This window comes from Spodoptera frugiperda, chromosome 1 (genome assembly GCF_023101765.2).
Source record: "Spodoptera frugiperda isolate SF20-4 chromosome 1, AGI-APGP_CSIRO_Sfru_2.0, whole genome shotgun sequence".
NCBI classification, from domain to species: domain Eukaryota; kingdom Metazoa; phylum Arthropoda; class Insecta; order Lepidoptera; family Noctuidae; genus Spodoptera; species Spodoptera frugiperda.
Window position 1 is genome coordinate 9252869 of NC_064212.1, and position 23335 is coordinate 9276203.

The 23335-nt window shown below is 35.7% G+C and overlaps 3 protein-coding genes and 1 long non-coding RNA gene across 7 annotated transcripts in view; 1 reads left to right on the plus strand and 3 right to left on the minus strand.

The window, feature by feature from the left end:
* Positions 1–1354: 1354 nt before the first annotated feature.
* LOC118273207 (eukaryotic initiation factor 4A) lies at positions 1355–5810 on the minus strand. 2 transcript variants are annotated; one of them, XR_004783404.2, is made up of 8 exons: positions 5562–5791; positions 4726–5104; positions 4411–4625; positions 3555–3702; positions 3309–3440; positions 2761–2984; positions 2045–2249; positions 1355–1583 (listed from the first exon to the last, which is right to left on the minus strand). XR_004783404.2 is itself a non-coding variant. In XM_035590048.2 (7 exons), the coding sequence occupies exons 1-7, from the start codon at positions 5582–5584 to the stop codon at positions 2105–2107; spliced, it is 1266 nt and encodes a 421-aa protein (XP_035445941.1). In that variant the 5' UTR covers positions 5585–5810; the 3' UTR covers positions 1691–2104. The 2 variants fall into 2 exon arrangements, 1 of the variants encoding a protein (XP_035445941.1); XM_035590048.2 differs by lacking the exon at positions 1355–1583 and having other exon boundaries at positions 1691–2249; positions 5562–5810.
* An 833-nt stretch (positions 5811–6643) lies between these two features.
* On the plus strand, positions 6644–11160 carry LOC118273211 (profilin). The gene is made up of 4 exons (XM_035590055.2): positions 6644–6890; positions 8507–8678; positions 10001–10100; positions 10186–11160. The coding sequence occupies exons 1-3, from the start codon at positions 6780–6782 to the stop codon at positions 10096–10098; spliced, it is 381 nt and encodes a 126-aa protein (XP_035445948.1). The 5' UTR covers positions 6644–6779; the 3' UTR covers positions 10099–10100; positions 10186–11160.
* Positions 11161–11232: 72 nt separating this feature from the next.
* Positions 11233–23335, minus strand: part of LOC118273208 (uncharacterized) — a 163524-nt gene continuing 151421 nt past the window's right edge. For all 3 annotated transcript variants that reach the window (XM_035590050.2, XM_050694157.1, XM_050694152.1), the window contains 2 exons: positions 20946–21017; positions 11233–12149 (listed from right to left, as the gene is read on the minus strand). In XM_035590050.2, the coding sequence (XP_035445943.1) occupies positions 12061–12149; positions 20946–21017 (161 nt within the window). In that variant the 3' untranslated portion in view covers positions 11233–12060. The remainder of the gene's footprint in view (positions 12150–20945; positions 21018–23335) is intronic.
* On the minus strand, positions 16630–18767 carry LOC126910768 (uncharacterized). Its single transcript, XR_007705370.1, has 2 exons — positions 18216–18767; positions 16630–17926 (listed from the first exon to the last, which is right to left on the minus strand). It is a non-coding gene; the product is annotated as an uncharacterized LOC126910768 (long non-coding RNA).

Here is a 23335-nt window from a genome sequence, read left to right on the forward strand (position 1 = left end):
GTCGTTTTATCTGATGGTTCCTTCGAAAACAATGATTGAATTTGGGATAATATACAGTATACTATACCTTGTCACTTTTTTTTATCGATTTTGGCTTTTTCTCCACACTATGGCTTACGAATCCACAATATCCACAGAATATTGATCTCATTATCTACGCCTGTTGTTTTTTTATAGCGCATAATCATACATCATTTTGGAAGTCGTTTACACGCCTAGTGAATGCGTCAATGTACTACATACATACATGCAAACAAGTGCCTTTAGATCTGTGTCCAAAAACCAACACAATACTGGTCTAGTGTCGGTTACAGGATAGGTACAGACAGTGTCCTGTATAAGCATCCAGCTCACGCAAGCCGAGCCAAACGCTCTTTGTACGTTTGCAGAACCTGAAGTGTCAGGTGTTCTTCTTTTGTGGAATTAATTATACGAAAAGGTGTGTAGATTTATAAATTGCGTCCCTATTTACGCACAAACCTATCTCATATGTGCTTACTTACTCGATATTGTACCTACCTATTCCACAATTTTGATAACAGTGAACTCTGCTGCATGTGTGTAACTCACCCTGAGACTCGTCAAGAGGAGTTCTTTTACCGCCAAGAGCGACAGTATCCTAGGCGGTAGTTACTCTGAACTCAATTTCCACCCACTCTTTTAGACATGGGCTAGTCGAGCCCTTTGTTAGTATCAATTTACTACCACACACTAAATATAACTAGGAAATCACCAGCTCACTGGAGAGAGCCCTACACTACGTTTGCTCAGGCGTGTGGTTCAATTCTGGAATGCCTCCAAGTATTCTCAAACCTATCATGTTATCAATAACCATAGCAAATCCGTTATGAACCATGCTCGATGACTACTATCTCACAGGAGATACAGAGTAACAAGGGCCGTTAACATACTTGCCAAGAACAGAAGGACCACTTCTGAAGCAGTGCAAGGACGAAAATATCATCAATAATCTGTTTTAGAAATTTCTTTTCTGCACTTCATTAATTTTACAGCTAGGTAACTTCATTTGCTACATGATCAATCCATTCACATTTCTTTACAATACGCAGCTCCAATTCATCAAAAATCTGGAATAGCGATCATAATCTTTATACTATGCACTTATGAGTGGGTACTAATGGTATAACATTGAGTCAAGACAAAAAAAAAGTTGTCATTAATTTATATCGTCATACATTTATATCTGAATATATTTTGATCGTCACAAAGAGTTTATAAGCTAAATTAACATAATTAAAATGTATTTGGAATAAGGTTATCTTTTCTACTTATATAAAGATAATATTATGTAAGCATAGGAACCTTAATTATCATTTTTGTCAAAAGTCACTAATACTTCGAACAAAATTTATTCCAAAAATATAAATAATTCGAAATGAACATAAAAACCATGTAGAAAACAATCTTTAAAAAGTAAAATGCAAAAGCAAATGTAAATGGGAATACAGGATACAATAAGGACCTGTCAAAAGAAAGTAATGAACATATTGAGGAAATTTTGATTTATTATTTCCACATAGTTGTGTCCAAAGTGCGTTTCACAGGCTCAGTGGGTAGATCTTCTGTAAAACAAAATTTCACAATTCAATACAACGTTTTAGAGAAATTAAGGTTCCGATCGGGAATGGAGCGCTACAATTTTCAAGTATATCAATAACAATACAGGTGAGATATTTCATTATATTTATTTAGGGTATTACAAAAACAGTTACCATATTATGTACAACTGGAAAAAAAGTTACAATACAGTGGGTTTTCTTCTAGAACTTTTGTGATTGAAATAGCCTCTCCAGTACCCGATGAGACCTCTATGCAAGCGGCAGAGAGGCCTGCGCGGAACGGGGGCCATCCGGCCGAGCCGGTCTTACTCCTAACTATGTATATTAAACTTATATTGATACGTCTATTATAGTATAATGTAATCATTAATTAAACTAAAACGATTATATCGGTCCGAACGAAATGAGTTCCAATGAAAAATTCGGCACAGCGGTTATTAGAAGGCTTCTTCTAATACACACACCTTATAAATATTGAAATAGAACGCAGGACACAAAGTATAAACCAGGTAAGCGCAGGCTCCTTAGATGAGGTTAGCCACATCGCTGGGCATTTCTGAGATGCTCGTGTGGTAGAACTCCTCAATGTCCTTGAGTGCTCTCCTGTCCGCTTCAGTAACGAAATTTATTGCGATTCCTTTACGACCGAAACGCCCGCCTCGTCCAATTCTGTAAAAACAAAGCACAATTTAAGTACAATTAAAATTTACACTTAATAATATATTATAACTAAAATATTTAGCTAAATCTTTTGACAGGTATTGAAAATGGCAATCTGAGCAATAATGAAGTATTAAAAATACAAAGAAATGAGTTAAATGATTGGAAAGGAAATCTTTACAATAACATCTGCGATATGGGATATTGGCCGATTTGAAATGTTGAATTATAAAACAAGTAACTAATACTTTTAATAATACTCAGTAAGTGAACTTGTAAGGATTTTAAAATTTATTTCATTGTTTTTGTGTTTTTGGCACTGTCAGGTACATCTAACAGTATCTCCCACAATAGGCACATAAGCCCAAACCACTCATGGCCTATGGACATACATGGTAGACATGTATTATGAAATTTGTTGACAAATATTACTAAATGTCAAAAGATTTAGTACTATCTTTACAACAAGTAAGGTAAATAAATGAATGACCAAATTAGTACTATGTTTAAGTGTACTTACCGATGAATATAATTTTCGCGGTTGGTAGGCAGATCATAATTAATAACGCAAGAGACTTGCTGAACGTCAATGCCACGAGCGAGTAAATCAGTAGTGATCAAGACACGAGAAGATCCTGTACGGAATTGACGCATAATGACTTCGCGCTCGCGCTGGTCCATATCACCGTGCATAGCAGACACGGTGAAATCGCGCTCGTGCATGGATTCAGTCAACCAATCCACCTGAAATAATAATGGCAATTTTAAAATATTTGTTGACATTAAAACTCTTCAAACTATGTAAAACAATTGGTAAACAGATAAACTAAATCAAATATTAAATAACAACAACATTTTAACAACTGCATTTTAACTGATTTGATTTGTAGTAAACACACATCATAAAATTGCAAAACAACTGCATTGACAGCTTAAAGTTCTGCTGGCAAATGCATAGGACTACAAGCTAAAGGAATACTTTACACTTAATATGAATTTACAGTAGCAGTCAGAATGCAGCAGAAAGGCATATGGTGTATCTAAGACATTGTATTAAATATAATTTACCTTGCGACGGGTGTTGCAGAAAATTACAGCTTGAGCGATTGACAGTGTGTCATACAAATCGCAAAGTGTCTCCAATTTCCACTCTTCCAGTTCAATGGAAATATAGAATTGTTTAATACCCTCCAGGGTAAGCTATAAAGAACAAGGAATATATTAGTCTTTACTATTTCTTACAATATTTACATTAATATAAAATGTGTCTGTCAGTGCTACATAGAACACACAATTATGAGCATTCCAACATACCTCCTCCTTTTGCACAAGAATGCGCACTGGATCTCTCATAAAGCAACGGGAAACTTCAAGCACATCATCTGGCATAGTAGCAGACAGCAAGATGACTTGCACATCAGCTGACAACATCTTGAAGACGTCATGAATTTGATCTTTAAATCTGGAACATCAACAGAAGTAGTCATTAAATAACATTCTATAGTAGCATAGAAGTTGTTGTAGCCATTGGGCATTAAACTGGTTAAGGTGTACTGCCTTAAGCAACTATGGTGAGGTAGCCCGATAGTTAAAGATGCTTGTTTTAAAACACAAGCAAGCATGGTAATTTCATGGTAATATTTTGCTTATTCTTTCTCTGGGTGATAAGAAGCCTTTTCTAGGCTTCTAATTATCATTATGATTATTAACTTATTACTGTAATTACTATTAATTATACCATTAAACAACTATTAAGTTGTGGTATCCTAATGGTTAATTAAGGTGCTCGTTTCCCAAGCGCGGCACAGTTTTGATAATCGGCATTGAGCTAGCATGGTATTATTTGTTATTCATTCTCTATATGAAAAAAGGGCTTTTTTTATCAGAGGAACAGTTGTAAGCTGATGGTTATGATAATGATATAATATACACATTCTTGATTACCAGTATGCATAATTCTTCATTATCATTTACTGTCTTTGTTTACAACATGTTAATAGTAACAATATTACAGCATGGTAAAAATTTATGTTTTAAGTTATGTCTATGATTTTCTGTTCTAACAATAAAATCTATAATACTGAAGTTTGTTTAGAAATCACAAGCAATGTGAAGTATTATTACTACTTGTTTTTATGTTTTGAGTAAATAGAACAATGAGTTGACTCACCCTCTTGACAGCATTTCATCAGCTTCATCAAGTACAAACAGCTTGATAGTGTTAGCACGGAGAGCACGACGAGTTATCATGTCGTACACGCGACCAGGTGTACCCACCACCACATGCACACCACTCTCCAGCTGACGAACATCTTCGCGCACATTAGTGCCGCCGATGCAAGCATGGCATTTAGCATTCAAGTGATCCCCAAGAGCAATCACCACCTAAAAATAACACACTGTCAATTCTGGCATCCATTTTGTAAACATTGTTAACAGTTACTAATCACCAAACAACAAAAAAAAAAAATACCACGTTTCGTACCTTTTGGATCTGCTGAGCCAGCTCTCTAGTAGGGGCCAAAATCAGTGCTTGGCATTCACGAATACTGGTATCGATTTGCTGAAGAATTGAAATAGAGAAGGTAGCAGTCTTCCCAGTACCAGACTGGGCTTGAGCTATGACATCACGGCCTTGAATGCAAGGCATAATAGCGCGTTGTTGGATAGCAGACGGCTTTTCAAAACCGTAAGCATAAATTCCTCTCAACAATTCTTCCTTCAGATTCATGTCGTCAAAGCTTTCCACGACCTGGTGCCAGTTTGTATCAAGTGCCCCTTGGGGTTCCATTCCTGGAGGCCCATCATAGTTGCCTTGATCCTTAGACGGGCCATTTTTGGAATCTTCCGGCCAATCTTCTGATCTGAGAAACATAACATAAAATAACGTAAATAAATGAGTCTATGAAACATATACTAACTTACTTAACCTTTTTGGAATGAATATGCAAAATGTGTGAAAATTGCAGTATTAGTAGTGCTTCTGTCAAACTGGCATTTCATTAGAATGATTTGCCGTTAATTATAACAAGCAACGCAATAAAACCAGTACAAAACAAATGTTACTAGAAGCATTTAATACATATGGGCAAAGAAAAGCAAATATTACAATAAAACACGTGCGCTGAATCAGACTTATAATAAAGTACTACTACCAGCGCCATGTTGGCAATCGGCGACAGGGACATGGGAATTATTTCACAAGTTATAGCACATTTACATAAATTTACTAAGTTATAATAAAATCTGAAGATTTTCCTCTCAATTACAACATATAATCTTTTGTAAATAAGGCTTAATTACTTTAAGAACTCCACTTACCTTCTTTCTGGTGAATACGACATGTTACAATCGCGGTTGCTGAACGGAAAAGAACTAGCAAAGCATAAGCAAGGTCAAGTTAAGTTAACAGAAGCTTTTTTTATAGGTTTTTTGAAACTGGTCAATTTAGTACACAAAATGTATGACAATAATTTTAAAATATTTTTTGAAGATTTATAAAATTCTTAAAACTTTACAAACGTGCGCGAATATTCCAAGACGGATAATACTAAAATAGTGAGGAATGAAATACCGGAATTACGTCACGATAGTTTATGGAATAGATAGAGGTCCTCTTTACTCTATACATGAATTATTTTGATGTATCGATTATTGTCTATTCCTTATCTATTTTGTTTTAAAATATTTTTTATTTTATTTCATTTTTACAAAATATTATTTCTTTTAAAGAATATTATTAAAATTTTTAACATAAGATTGTTTGTGTAAACTACCCTTACAATGTTTTAACGATTTTATTTACATACCGTAAAGCGTACTATTCACCATCCGATTTGTCAATTTGTAGGACATTATCATAGATAGGCGATTTTCGGATAATTGCTCAAAATAAATAAATATCGAGTAAATACTAAGTATTTATCAGTTTTTCTCGAGTATTTAAGCAAAAAAGTGAAGAAATACTCAGTATTTATTCAGTATTTATCGGATGCGAACGGAAAAGACGAAAGCCATTTATTTGTGCATACGATAGGACAAAGTTAAACATTATAATAAATTAAAAAATATAGGAAATGATCCATGTTTTTGGATACAAACAATTTATGTAAGGGTAGACTTATATTATTTTAGTTAATTAAAAATTAGGAAACGTTAAATTTCGAAAAAATTCAGAATTTATGTATGATTCGCATATAATGGTAGTGTGCGAGAAGTTTGTTACAAATATTTTTGTATTGCACATGTTTTAATAACTGTTTTATTAGACAGCGTTAATAAAATATATTTCACAAAATCGCTCAAAAACTCTATTTCTTTTAATTTACAGACTGTACCATAAAAAGTCTTTTGTCTTTGAAAACCATAAACAAATTTGAGTTTGTAAGGTTGGTCATTGAGTTCTTCCGGTTATGTCTATGACTACGCTGCCATTTTGGAACGGCAGTGCTTTTTGTTCGTGTGAAGCGCTTGCTCGTTGTGAGGAGTAGATTGTGATTTAGTCAAGTGTAGTTTTATTTTAAGTCGAACTCAATCAAAATGAGCTGGCAAGATTATGTCGATAAACAGTTAATGGCATCCAGATGTGTTACAAAAGCTGCGATTGCCGGTCACGATGGGAATGTCTGGGCCAAGTCAGAAGGCTTCGAAGTAAGTTTTTCCTCAGTCAAGATTATACCTAAAGAGTCAGTGAATTTTACATTTTCTCTATTAGTGCTTAAAATGTGTCATATAGTGTTATCGAGTGCAGTTCAAATAATGTAGGTTCGACGGATGACGAATTCTTTATCCGGCGAGAATGACAAGATGGCGACATGTGGTGGGAGCCTGCAATTCGGATTAGAAACGTAAATTCGCTGCGTTACGAATAATCAGAATAATACATTCAATGTTTAATTCCTCAATTTATCTATTATGTCCTTACTGAAACTCATTTAACGTCTTTTGGTGTGCATTGTAGAGTTCTTTATGAATGCCGGCCGGTATTTTATTTTAATGTTAATTTCTAATCGAATTTGTAACTGTTAAAAGTATGTAAAACATCCTTATTAGTTACATGATGTGAAATTGTACCTTATTGGAATGGTGATGCCGTTGACTTATTAATCATCAATCTATACATATTCCACACAGTACCTATTAAAGTTCTTTTGAGGAAGCTTATCTTCCCTACACAACGGTCTTGGAATTTGAAACAAATGTTCCATTTTGTCTAAAAATGCATTTATTTTTTTAACCGACTTCCAAATAAATATTAAGCATTTATCTTTGTTAAACTAAACAATTTTGATTTGTTACGCCCTTTGTAATTTGTACAATTCATATAGGTAGCTTTTGTAACCAAACATTTCAAACATTCTTATTAGTGCTAAATAAGGTTTGTATTTTTGGATAAAGAAAGAATACATTCCATTAAATGGAATGAACTAAGACAGGGCAAACTAATAATTAAAATACCTGATCAATGTGACACCACCCCAATTGGAAATGTGTGCTAGCAGCCTAAAGTATTATTTTGCATTTCATATTTGACTAGATTGTAATAAAGAACTTTAACTTGTTCAGTTAAATGAATTTATAAAACAATTTTAAGACAGATTATTATAATGAAACAACTAAAATATGTTCCAAAATTATAAATATCCCTGATGTGTTATAATAGCATAATATAGGTATGTTGCTGAAAATGTTCCGTTTCCACTACAATGTTATAGAGTTCTTTGACCTATTCTGGCTAATATACAGCATTAGTTGTTCTAACCAAGTGCTGTTATTTCAATCTTTGTATATTTAATATACCTAAGTTATTTTTATACAGCATTAATAATATGCATTTTGTGTCATCTACCATTTATTAGTCAGCTGCATTAATCTTAATTTTTTGTATGTTACATGAACAACTTCACTGAGTAGTTTGAATTAGGTATTCTTGTTAGGTCAAAATTGTAAAATGTATGTATGAATGCTGCAAATGCTTAGGGCTATATAGGACTTGGTGGGAAGTTTAATGAATGAAATTTTTAGGGTGTTTTACTCACAAGATTTCTTTTGTCGTGAGTGAATTAACAAACACACTTTTTAGATCACTCAGACGCAAGTGTTTCGTGCGGCAGACGAACCCATGTTACGCCGCAGAAATTGAATCGCTTAATTTGCAGTCGTAGTCGAATTGTTATTATAAATCACTTAAATGAGAATTTGAAAAACCATAGATTTTCGTTCGGATTTTATAAATGTTTATTTAATAAACGTATTTTTCTTAACAGATATCAAAAGATGAAGTCGCTAAGATAGTGGCCGGTTTCGACAATGAATCAATGTTAACGAGCGGGGGCTTGACGATAGCGGGTACACGGTACATCTACCTCAGTGGCACAGACCGCATCATACGCGCAAAACTTGGCAAGGTCGGCGTGCACTGCATGAAGACACAGCAAGGTAAGCAATGTTATAAAGATCACATTTCTGAGATATGTTATTTATTTGTTCTTTCCCGTATTTGTAATATTTATCGATATTTCTATTGATGATACCAATGTGGATATTTTAAACTATTGTGCTATTCGTACTTTTGTTAGTCCCGCGTAACTTAGAACACCCAACTTGCATCTACATTAATCGTCGGTAATTTCATCACTACTATTTCTAAATTTATAGACGATACTTTCGATTCGATTAGTGAAAACTCACTAACCTACGAGATGGTATTGGGATGGTATACATTGGGATCGAATTTACTAAAGTCGGAGTATGAACTTCCGTTTCGCACGAACTCGTGTTGTATCAGTTTGTGTACGAAAAACAATGCATACGAAATTTTGGTTAGATATTAAAAAATGCGTAGATAAATTCACCGCACGTATAGGAAGTGTGGTATACCTAGTTATTAGGTTCTTGTTCCACACAACTGGTTGTATTTTTTATTTGACATCAGTATCTTGATATTACATCGTTAAAAACATCAGTTTGTCCAAACAGCTTTTTTCTAGTTTTAGACAAAGAACACTTTGGTCTAGATTTAGGACAACAGGTATGCTACAACTGTGAATTGTGAACTTGCGGAATCGTTCACGCAAATACGATTTTCTTGAAATAGTAATGTAGGTATTTCTTCTTGCAAATCTGCAAACTTACTATACAACGGCATTTATTACATTACCAAAATTTCTAATCACTGTTGGTAAATGCTGATTTTAAACTTAATATTTATATTTATTGTAAATAAAGGAAACATTGATTTACCAACAAAATATACGAAATTTAGTACAACCGATTTATTATCAACTACCACAATGGTAAAATTTAAAACGTCATTTTTGCATTTTATTTGAACATTTTTTTTTTTTACTTTTTAACATACGTCAGTAGTAAGTGCTAGTGCTAGTTGGCGTCAAATCAGTAATAATGACAATTTTAAGCGATATCTCGTACAAAATTCATAAAAGTAATTTTAGGCATTATTTTTAAAATATCTCTGTTGTAGCCTTTTCTGTAAGAAAACATATAGAACGAAATAAGAAAATATACTTCTTATTTATTGTAGTATTATACCTTGTTACGTGGTTACATAATATAATGTTCTAATTTCAACTAAGTTATTCGTAACTTTAATTGAATGTTACGTACCTTCTGGTAATCTTGCTTATGTTAATGAAAGGGAAAGTCCGTACTTAAACACCGTTACGTGCGGGGAAAGTAAATCAAGGTAGCTGTCGTGAATACATCTGCAGCGGTTAGTTTATTTCAATATTTTGTTTCAGCCGTCGTAATTTCTCTGTATGAAGAACCCATCCAACCCCAGCAAGCCGCATCCGTAGTGGAGAAGTTAGGAGACTATTTAATTACCTGTGGTTATTAGAGGTGAGTTCTTAAACGCGTTTAATAATCTTGACAGATTCGATGATTTTCGGTAACACTTGAAAAACGACATTTCTTTCTTTTACAGATCGAAGCGCGCCGTGATCTAAGAATACTATAAGATAATATTTTTTCCACAGGGAAATAAGTAACTGCATTTTGTATATTCTATAAAGTGATAAGGACCGTTCATTTGTTTTGATATTCGATAAATTATGGCGTCATCAGTGCGTGATGCGTTTAGTAACTGTGTGCAGATGCAATTACTTTGCGGATTTTGGACCCTTTTTTTACGCTCACCGCTTCCATAAAGTAATTGTATGCTGTAATGGTTTAAACATGTATTTTAAAGTTTGCTTTTATTGACCAGTAAGCAGCTTTGCAAGCAGGTCTCAAAGCATGATGTATAGAGATTTTTTTAGGTTTCTTCTCAAGCAATCTGATACTTTATCTGGCGTGTACAATGATCTAAATTATAATTATAATCAAGGTAGACTTAAATATCGTCACTAGCCATCTAGACACAATGCCCACGTACAGATGCTTGAAAAGAATTATAATAACCACGTAATGAAATTACTGTAACAACATTATACAACATATATATATAATTATAAATAGCATTCGTGTAAGGGCTTGTTACAAATTGAAAGACACTGTAACCCAAGTATTACGATTTTAATTGAAGATCTCTAGTCCCACTGGAACCATCGTGTGAGTAATATCCGACACATGAGTGCGTGGCAAACGAGGCTCGAACCGCGACGCGCCGCGGTCCGGCCTCCACATGGCCCGCTATTACAATTTTCTGCTATGCTTTCTTTTAATTGTGCCGCATTTATAATCTTGTGTAGTGAATAATAAACATTTTGCATTCTGTTCTATTCTATCTCTTAGCTGCAGAAATAGAAGCGCTCAATTACCCTGTATCCTCAGACAAGGCTTGCAGTAAACGAAGGGTGCATATTGTTTATATTTGATATTACTACTATAGCTTTGTACATTGTTTCTGATAAGCGATGGGAACTGTGTCTATCTAATAATAAAATGATTTGTATTATAATATATTTGTTTTTCTTCATATAAAAACTAAACGAGAGAGGCAGACGGGAGTACACAATAAAACACGAAAACATAATTTCTAATGAACATAATTTTATTTTCCTTTTGACAAAATCTACAGTATTAAAGAGTTAAGTACACTCGAATACAAGGATTGGTATAAAATGTTAAACTTGTAGCAATAATAAAATCTATCAAGTGAGTTTGGTTCTTTAGGATTAACACTCGAGCAAGGTTTTTAGTAATGTGGAAAGAAATTGCAAAGTAGTTAGTTTTCCTGTGAAGTAAACATGTATACAATTGGTTTGTTTATTTTTCTAGTGTTTTTATAACATTATAGATGAAATAAAACGCGTCTGTTTTACTTGCTACGTGGTTATCTACATTTCTACAATTCTATTTATATTAAATGAAAATTCTTGTCGTGTATTAATAAAATACGTACTTATCACATCTTAAGAAATAAATTATGCGTTGATCAAAGCACGAATTATACAAACCAATACACAATGTTCGATATACCTATTATACATCAGAATTATTAAAATAATAATACTCCGAGTTCCACAAGCCAACACGTCTTATTTGCTAAGATTCCATAACCCAATCGGTTATAGAAAATGTACTATCATTACTCAAATACATACGTACTCGCACAAATTGGTTAATAATTTTAATTGATCAAAATTACATGTCACATGACGTACATATTAAACATGTTTAAAAAATATATTTGTCATGTTCGTTCGAAGACAGACCTTCTGTACCGTTTTTTCAGAAGTACCTATTATTATGATCCGCTACACTAATCGTTCAGAATACATTTCTTGATTGCCAAACGCTGAGGGCGAGGAAATCTAAACGAATCGTGGTCAAGTCGAAAGTCTTCCGTGGTGTATCCTCAAGGGTGCTCTAGAGAATAGTGGCGAGATTTTTTCCAGAGACTTCTGAAGAACCCTTTGCGTTGTTTCTGTCCTGGGTGCTCCTCGCCTGTTGACAAAATATAATAAGTCAGTTACGTTCAATTAGGTTTGTAGTATTATGAGGAAAATATTGAGTGCAAAAAAACAGTACGTCTCAAGCCTCTATTGGTACGACGGTAGCTAACCTACGCATAATTTGTTCCCGATGGCAGACGCAGCAGAAGCTATTAGTAATATGCACGTATCTATCTAAAATACATGAGAAACTAGTGGTTTTGTTACAGTGGAAAAGAATTACAAGAATATTAATAAAGGGAAAAATAATGTCTTATCTAAGCTTAGTACCCATAGTTTTCTCTCTGTAGTAATAGCAAGTGAACATAAGTACGTACCTATCTACGTTCGCAAAAGTTAAAATACAAAAGTATTCATGTAGCTTTGAATAAGTCTCTCTGATTTAAAGAAAGTAAAAATGAATAGTTTTTTACGGTGGTGATCACAATGATCACGATCCCTAGGCTGGACAAAGTATTGTTGAGCTTTTTTGGATGGGTAACTATGGAACTTACTATCATAATGCCTAATAGATGGTATGCATTAGAAGTGAAGAGTGAGTGCTAATATTTGCCTACCCTTAAAATATAAACCGTGATCTTACGTATGTTGTAGGTACGATATTATTAGTTTTAACGCTTAGGGTCGTGAACCCTGTTGGGGAACGCGAATGTCAAGTGTACGAGCACGCCGCAGTAGTCGGTTCGGTCCGTTGTCCCGACAAGCGGGTCGATAAGACGCGTACTACCTACCTACCCTCCTACTGCGCCCCGTGCGACCGTACCGGTGCTGATGGAAAGATCACATAGCCTAGAGAGCGTGTTATATCTATATCTTTTTAATCCTGTTTCAGAATCAAAGTCGTATAACAAATCATTCAGGCATGATTAGGTTTAAATTGCAAAATCCATTTTAAGTTATTGGCGCGTGAAACTGAAACCTAACAAAAAATACGAATTAACTACGTATTTTGAAATTATAATTATGGTTTCCGTAAAAGTTGGTGATCTAAACGGATAGAAATAGAAGATAAATGTGTAGATAGATACCCAATGTTGATTCCGTTAAATTTACAGCTGCGATGTTGGGTTAAAAACGTTCACTTGCTCAGGTGTTCAGAACCTAATTAGCTGCACTTTTTTTATTTGATGCTCTGGATAAAGACATGAATTAATTTAAAGCTCATAAGACCGTGAACGATTACTCTCGGACCCCAATAATGTACTCGGATGCTTAGCGTTTACAATGTAAATATTTATTGCACCGAAAATTTTAAAAGATATATTAATTCATCGATGTAGTCAGAACTGTTAGTAGGGCATCCGTAAATAAACCACAGTAAGTAGGTAGTTTCCAGCACGCGTCCCAAATGCCATGCACGCTGCCTAAAATAGTCGTGGACTGAGCCACGTGAGATGCCGCAGCGACATCCGACTCCGTTGCTTGTAAGCGCAATTTGTCTTACGCACTGTTAAGGGCCTGTGCACATAGGGTTTGACACCTTTCTTCAAAATAGGTCAAACTATCTATCAATTAGACAAACACTAACAGTTTTATAATATCATGGTTCAGAGTCACGACCTATCTACTAAATCGCAATCTCGTTCAGATATTTTTAATATATTAATGTATAAATCCCCATTTAATTAGCGTCTGTCTTTTATTTATTTTGGACTGAAATTGTTAAAATATAAATAGAATAGAAGCTTTTTATAGAGTGCTGTACACTACACGTAAGTGTCTGATGCAGTGGAGGTCCTTTCATTCAAGTTCATTCGCTAGACTCCCCGCAAAGTTACGACTTTTAGTTATCAGTATCGGCCGTTAGTTTTGCTCAATAACTAACCTTGGTAGTTTGTAATAATATCAATTAGATAAAAAAAACTCTAGAACGAAATAATTTCCCTATGTTGAGTTGATCAAAGGCATTAGAGAAACGGAAGCACCACCCAAAGAAAATAAAGACGATTTTACTTTCAAGGTGACTAGAAGGTCAATATAAAACGAAACCTCTTATGTATTGATTTGAAATTAATATTTTAATTCGTCGCGTACATTGACCTATCTGTTTTGAATACCCGAATACTAAGGTAGAAGTACTAAAATATATCCAATTGCCTGTTAGCTCGAGTAGTAAAGAAATTTTAGGAAGTAATCAGGTCACGAAGATCGTGCTGGAGAAGTGCGAAGGGCTGATGCGAACGTAGGGAGGCGCGAGGGGTCCAGGGGTCGTCGACACTTTGGTGAAGGGCAGCGAGGTCGGTGCGTTCGCTTTCGTAGCCGCGCGACGGGGGCCGGCAGGGCGTGCGAGGGGCGGCGGCGCGGCGTGGTGGTGCCGGCGTCGACGGCTCCGCGTATTGATCGCAGCTCCGCTCGCAGCCTCCCGCACTGGATCCGCGTCACACTATATCTCTACTTACGATTTCCTAAATGTTTGCTGTCGTCAGATTTTGAATGTTTGGTTTCGTGTTTTACATGTTCATTTACGGGAGCTGATTATACTGTAGATTCAATTTACGTGTATTTTATGATTCTTTGATTTCACATTTAGTTATTTTACGAATTTATTGAAATCTGGAATTCAGCTTTATTATCTTCGAAGTAATTTGAACCATTACACAGTACCAGGGTTATCCATCATAACTTGCAAGAACTCTCGTCACTAACTTCATAGATTTCCTATAATTCTAGTCTAAATTACAATAGGCTCATTGTAACTTGATAAGTATGAACACTAAGGCCGCCGTCACATTGATTCTATTGTGCGATACTCTTTCCAAGGAACATTTCGTTTAAAATAAATGTACCTAAGACATAAATACAATGTCAAGTCATTAAGAAGAGAGCTAAAATTAATTTTATTTGATTTGATCGAGAAATAATAATCATTAATATAATGAAAAAAGGTCGCTTAAGATAATTACTGAACCACTGGCACAGAAAACGAGTAGAGTTAATGTCCAATGGTAGAGGAAACAAGGCATGGACATGGGATGGGACCTAGTTATCGGTGGAGGGAAGATTTATAGAAACACGTTAATTTTGTTGGTAATATTAATAGGTAGTAAGACGATGACAGCGATAGGCCAGCTTGTAACGTAAGGCTAGGTCGTCGCTTGCCGCAGCGACCGCGGCGCCGGCGCCGGCTATTGTTTCTGCAATACGATCACTGCTGCTCCCGCGCATACATCTGCGCTACTAAAATGTGCTCATATTCGAAATAAAACTAGTTCTCAATTAATTTCAAGTAATAAAAGCTAATAATAATATTATTATTTGCTATTTTCTTCCTTATAAATCTTATGCGGACGTTGAACCAAGATAAGACTGCGATTCGATGACCTCTTATCACTGGCCGACAGCTTTTATTAATTGACCTTGTTATTGAATACAAACAAATAATAATCTGTACTTTATTTATTTTCGCACATAGTTACTTATGTTTTCAAAATATGCTTTTAGTGTAGGTAGCTGCGGTATGCACTAGTGGAGACGCTTTCGAACCATAAGCAATTTTAATGTAATAACTCGAGTGCACTAATTAACAACGAGAGGCGAACATATCCGCGGCGGCAATATTTACCGTTTGTGCAAAATGCAAAACTAATTGGAGTTAGGAAGAGCGGTTCAGTTGTTGCTAACACTGATAAAATGGCTGCCGAATGTGCGATTGAAATTAAACATTATGACTGTTCATGTCTGTATTTGTGGTAATATACAGGTTAGTGGGCTAAATGATACATCTGCGTATCTACTAAGTAAATAACTTTACTTTCTCCGAGTAAAAGGCTCGCTAGACCAGTGGCTTACGCTTGAACTTGAAACGTAGGTGACTTGGTGAAGGCGACACACTTTGCTAAACTGCATTAGTCATCTTACGGTCTTATAATAATTAAGTAGAATTGTGTGTATGACACATGCGATACTTCGGTAGTTGCTAAATTTTTCATATATTTTTACATTTTAGAACTAACCAATGAAAGTAGATAATCAGAGTCTGAGGACCTTCAGCCACGGCCACAGACATTTTATATTTCAATAACACAGCGATACGATAAAATATCTACCTAACTCTAGGTATTTCCTGATTGCTCGAGATTGTGAGAATAATCTTTTGACAGGTCAGGAGATTTCACTATTGGCTGTTACAGTTCAAATTGATACAACTGTGAAGTGCGGTGTAAATAACGAATACCCGTCGAATGATAGCAACTAGTGCCGTTTGATTCAGAGAACATTCAGTTTCGTTTGATTTGAAATAAACGAATAGATAGTAAGCCACTGATAACGTATCAGAGACATAATCTACATAATATTCGGTTTGGTTAACTCTTCCGGTAACTACTACGCTCCAAAGTGGGACTGATCCAACCATTACCCGCATGTTATATAAACCGCGAAGATTCCAGTATACATAATGACGTATTGCCGGAACGAGATTTCTTAATCATAAAGGAAATACGTAGTACTTATGACTCGTCCACATTTTATTGTCTCTTGCTGGTACAGTGGTGACTCATAACACTTCAAATAAAAGTGCCTATATAACTACATGATCTTTTTACATAACTATGTCAGTGTCAAATCGATAAATACGGTATCAGTTTCACGCCTTTTCATAAAATGTACGTTACATACGGTACCAGTATTAAACTGGACGTTTTATTCTTATTTAGGAAGGATTTATTCTTATAAATTAATCTTCAGTAATGATTGAAAAAAGTGAGCACATTAAATGTAGTCGCGGGCAGTCGCCATTACAACATGAATTATTAATCGTAGACAATGTTCATTGCAAGTTCATTGACCTTACCGCAAACTATGACATCAACTGGAAGCCAGTACGCTCTACTAAATAAATTTGAGCGCCGAAAATCAATTAGCATTTTTATAATTTTGCTCGCTTTAGCTATTTAATGTTAGAAAGTAAAGAGAAATCAACGAGCCGCTTCACAGTAGAACTATTACAATTATATAATGTGTGACTCTGTGGCAACAAACTATTGTAATCTGCCTACATAAAAAAGTAATAAACTTAAAATGTGTGAGCAGAAAACTGCTCAATGCAAAGCAATGTAGAAGAAGGACTTGAACACGAAATTTTTAACCGACTTCAAAAAAGAAGGAGGTTCTCTATTTGATATGTATGTATGTTTGCGCGCGAATATGTCACGATTGGCCGAACCGATTTTGATGCGAATTTCAGAAAAGTGTTTAACACTTAGAAGCAGGTTTTAGTATATTAACCGACTTTAAAAAGAGGAGGTTGAAGGTCGATTTTTTAAACATAGATTACTAGAAATTTATTGTTAAAGTTATAAGTTTATTGTCGGTGATGATCATTAGCGAAATACATAGATATTTCATATTAGTATTTTGGACTTTATGTCGTCATGTTTAGTACTGCTGGAACCGACCCAAATTGTGATCAGCAGCTGTGGAATGTTCATGTTAAAAAAATAAACCGACTTCACTAAAAAAGTTAAAAATAACTTTAATTTCGAAAGTCGGTGTTTCTCGGTATTATTTGTTTGCTACACCGACTTCCGAAATTAAAGTTATTTTTAACTTTTTTAGTGAAGTCGGTTTATTTTTTTGTAAAAAGTATTTTATTTCACACTTTTTAGGTGCGATACTCAGTATCGCAACTAAAAAAGTCGGCTAAAATTCTCTATCTCAATAACTACTTTATTTATTTGTATTGTCACAGTCACTTAATTAACTTTATTGTGATTTCTATGTGAGTATGAAGTTCCATTGGCCATTTCTGGTCTTCTTCATCAGTTCCATCTCTTCAAAGGTTACTTTTTTACTGTAAATGCTTCAATTCTAGATGAATATACCAAAATCACTATATAGTTCCCTATAATATTTGAGGAGTTCCCTCGATTTCTCTAAGATCCCATCATCAGATCCTAACTTGGTGACAATGGGACCACCTCAGAACTATCTACTTTCGAACAAAAAAAGAATTGTGAAAATCCGTCGACAATTGACGGAGTATTGATTAACTTTATTGTGATTTCTATGTGAGTATGAAGTTCCATTGGCCATTTCTGGTCTTCTTCATCAGTTCCACCTCTTCAAAGGTTACTTTTTGACTGTAAATGCTTCAATTCTAGATGAATATACCAAAATCACTATATAGTTCCCTATAATATTTGAGGAGTTCCCTCGATTTCTCTAAGATCCCATCATCAGATCCTAACTTGGTGACAATGGGACCACCTCAGAACTATCTACTTTCGAACAAAAAAAGAATTGTGAAAATCCGTCGACAATTGACGGAGTATTGATTAACTTTATTGTGATTTCTATGTGAGTATGAAGTTCCATTGGCCATTTCTGGTCTTCTTCATCAGTTCCACCTCTTCAAAGGTTACTTTTTGACTGTAAATGCTTCAATTCTAGATGAATATACCAAAATCACTATATAGTTCCCTATAATATTTGAGGAGTTCCCTCGATTTCTCTAAGATTCCATCATCAGATCCTAACTTGGTGACAATGGGACCACCTCAGAACTATCTACTTTCGAACAAAAAAAGAATTTTGAAAATCCGTCGACAATTGACGGAGTATTCGATGAACAAACATACAAAAAAAAAAAAAACATACAAACAGCCGAACATAGTACCTCCTCCTTTTTGTGAAGTCGGTAAAAATGGACTTGGTTATAGATACCTACATAGTGATATAAGTGCATTTAGGTAACATAAGTACCTACAATCTGAAAATCCTTATTCTCACTGATCTGGTCATCTGGTAAATAATTATTAGGTACAGATGGAATGAAAGTATCTAAGGGAAGGGTTTAGTTCTATCTAAACAATTTATATGGGTACTTGATGTAAGAATAGAATACCTATCTATTTTATTGTTCAACGTTCTTTTGTTCGTTGTGTGTACGTGTTCAAACAGAAATCGAATACACATTTGGTGGTTAACAAAAGAAAGATATAGGTACCCTACTGCTATCTCAGTGATGATAAAAGTGCGTCGGAACATCAATTAAGGAATACCACGACACTTGACTCACCCGGTCTACTGTAATGGACGGGAGTATTCTAACCAATTAACTAATCGCTTATTCCCAGTGAAAAGGTGGTTGTTATGGCCAATGACGTCACATACTCATCGTCCTATCGATAAAAACTGACGCAAGTCACGTAAACCAAACGTGAACTTGTTTACTATGACATAAAGGTAGAAAAAAGTTAAGTGGACCTGCCAACATTCCTGCAGTATCTGTTTAGTTGCAATCGTAATTTAAGCAAGTGACTGTATTCGAAAGTATTTAGTACTTAGCTCCTGTATTGTTTAACGAGTTGCTTTTACCGCATGCTTGATGCAAGTTGCAGATGTTTCTTTAATGTAAGTGAGTACCTACGCGGATTCTATGTAAGACACCATTGTGGACGCGGCTTTATGTTGCGCGTAGTTCCTTGTCCACGCGGACGGACGGACAGCGAACACATCCATTGTCACAAATATTATAAGTAACGTATAATGTTATAGGTAACGTATAAAGTTTTAATAACTAACAGTAAGCCTTGTCTGGGTTTCTGAGTATTTGTAATTACTCTAGTAGTTAATTTAACCCTTACTAAATGTAAAATGTTATAACACTAGGTTTGCCCTACGGAGAGATTCCTAACTAAGTTTTAAAGCACTCATACTTACAATTAGGTACTACAATGCGTCGGTAATAGAAAAGTTAGGTACCATTTCTTGTTAAAATTGTAGCTATTCCATTTGGCTAGACAGGTGTGTTTGTGTAGATACAAATATGCATTGGGTTTGGCTACTACCTATTCTATAGTTTTATTATTATCATGTTTCAAAAATGTAATACGAGCATGTAGGCAAGGGAGACGGATGTCCTTTTATCTGGCAGCGTGTCCCATTGATATTGTCACGTCTGACGACATGGTGACATTGTGTTTCAGTGTATTATCATATCAGCAGGGCGTTGCTGGGACGCTTTTATGCAGCCAAGAATATCATTATTGAAATATTGTAGGCAGTAGGTGCCTATGTAAACGACACCGAGACCGTGTTATGTTAGCAGTTGGCACTATGTAATGTAAACTCTGCTTATATCAAGTTCATTGTTATGTCTCGGACTAACTAAGGCAGTTATTATTATTGTCATAATTTAATTGAACGAGCCGTTAACGTTATTCGAATATAATAATCTACTACCTATTAGTTATTATCACAATTATGACTCATTCGCGTTTACATTATAATATTATAGTGATAATAAAATCGTATTATGTCTTCTGAATACTGATAGTCTGATTATACATAATTATACATAGGAAATAGTAGGTAGGCACCTAAATAAACTTAGTACGTATCTAAAGTATCTATACAAGAATTGCGAACATGTTTTTAGTCGAATATCTAAAGGAGGCTTCCAATTTCCGCAAAAATGTGGTAGTGTGGGGGTGTCGCGCGAATCGCCCCTGCAGAGAGGGGTGCGCGACGCAAGGGAGCGCGGGCGGCCGGGCGGGCGGGCGCGGCTGAGGGGAGCCGGCGGCTGCGCGCGCCACACGCACCCCAGCCCGGCCGCCGCTCTCCTCCCGGCCCCCTAGCCGCATATGAGGGGCGCTCCCTCTGCCTCCCCTCTCGATTCAAAGCTCGATTATTAAGCACTCATTCAAGCTTTAATACGCGATTATCACCATGGTAACTATGGACCGCGAGGCAGCGAGTCTTTACTCAATTGGATTTATTTCACTCAAACAGAATTGAGTGTTAGGCAGGAATTGTGATTGTGAGAAATACAAGCTGCGATACTAACCGTTTGCGGAGCGGGCTGCTGGTGACGTGGCTTCCTTGTTTCGAGAATTTTCTTTCTCCTTCCCGTTGTTCCCTAGAACAAATCAAATAAACAATTTAAAAATAAGTTGGTGGGTTATAAAATCCTACTGAGTCATACCACCATTGTGACTAGCACCATGGGAAAGAACGATTAACATTTTAAAAGAATAATAAAATATTTGAGGTGACTAAAGATTTCGATATTCTAGCAATTCCAGTTTAGGTGTACCTCGCAGGCCTCGCTGAATCAGTCGATATTTTTGTTGCAACCTAACCGAACACACCTAACATACATGCCTAATAAAATGGGAAGATTAATTCATTGACACGAGAAATCTTGGAGAATTTTCTTATTTACACAAACGTGTTGAGAAGATACTCAGACAGAATCCGTATATACCTCTGTACATCTTGTTACATGAACTACTAACAGTTCAATAATGCACATCTAATTGAGGCGGTCGGTATGACAGGTGTGCTATTATTGTTCATTGGCGATTCTAAGATTAGGTTCCAAGTCTTAATATAACTACGACCAGTCTCCGACCGATGCTATCGATCGGTGATTTATCGAATCAAGCATTGTATACATATAGCTAGTAGGTAATTTACTAATCTATATCTAAGTACACAAGATAAGAGAAATAGAGGAGTTACCTAAATAATTCTAGAAATATCGTCTATTCAAGTTGAATGACATTAAAAGCTATAAATAAAGCTATGTTTTTTATTCCACAGCCTCAATGACGTAAATGAGTATTTTAAAATAAGTCCTTCCTATTCAATAAATATAACATCCATTGAATATGATTAAATAAAACATTATGAAAGCGATGAAGCACGGAGTATAAAACAGAAAGTACGGTAAGTACCTAGTTAGGTCCCGGAACTGCGGACTGCCTAGCGGGTTACGGGGGTTCCGGCTCGAAAAGCAGGAGTAGGAACAGGGTGGTTTTTACCTAACCTCGCCCAAGGCAGGAGAAGACATTGGATGATTTGCCCCCCTCAGAAAAAGTACCTAGTTGGGTACTTCGAAATTGGCCATTGACCGCCAAGCATTATTATAAGCTGTCAGGCTTACAGTAAAAATGATGTAATATTAGTGGAGACATATTCAGGGAGTCCATACTGTAGGAGTTACTAAAAACTTGGAACATTTCAATAGCAGTGTCACCTGATAAGTGACCGATAACACGCGTCTACATCATATCAGCTTAGCGGAATTATATGACGTTCCACATGTATCTGAAGGTTCGTAACAATCGTAATCGATATATTATCAGTTGTTACAATATTTCCAAGCATTTATAGCTAATTTATTGCAAGTAAGAGGAAACACACCTAGCAAAACAATAAAATTCATATGAAATCTTTCTGTGTTCATTAAACAGTTATCATAAATTAACAGGAAAATAGATTCGTTATTGAATCACTGTTATATTTATAATTTCAAATAATACAACTGAAATACAACATAAAATATCCTGTTGTGTTTCCTCGTCACAGTGATCGATAACGCCATTGTGCAGGAGTTTTGAAACTAATTAGTCTCAGTATAAACCGGAAATATCTGGGTGCTGATAGAGGAGTGCGGGAGTGGCCGGGTGCCGGGTGCCGGGTCCGGCGAGCGCGGCGCGGCACATTCCCGGGAGGATCCTTTTTACCTCGGCTGCCTGTCAGACCGGTTCTATTGCGATCGTTCACCCGAGCACAGTCGCTCGCAAATTTACATTGCACGGCTTTCCTCTACAATGTAACAAATCACAAATGAATCTCATATTGTATTTCCACTTTATCGATTTCGCGTCGTCATCTCATTACTATTTCACCGGTTAAATCAACAAGTTCTCGGAACGATACTTCGGTAAGCGCACAAGGTGACCGTTTCTACGGGTCAATCGATGGTGAATTGGTGACCGGTCTGCGAGTAGGTAGCTAGTTGTGTTGTTTGTTAGATCTTCCGCTGTTTTGTATAAGTAGGACGGTTGCTATTCAAATACATTTTTATGTTAATTAAATATTAATATCATCTATAGGTAGGTAAGGTACACGCGATACTGTGATTTTAGGGATTATATATTATAGTTTAACATATAGGAGTCCAGACACGGACGTGACTGATGTCAACGTGCAATGATTCTTTGTTATTTCCAAATGTTTTTGTCTAGTCTGTAACAACTCACAGGTGTTGTACAATCGATTTACGATTAATAAATGAAGTTAGAGTTTAGCGGTTTGCGCCGAATTCAAGTAACGATTGTTTCAAGTGGCGGACGAGCCGACCTTGGCAGTGGCGTTGACTCGCACGGCCTCAAATCGCAACTGGCCGTTCGTCGTCGCGTCATAGATTCAACACATGAGCCATATTTC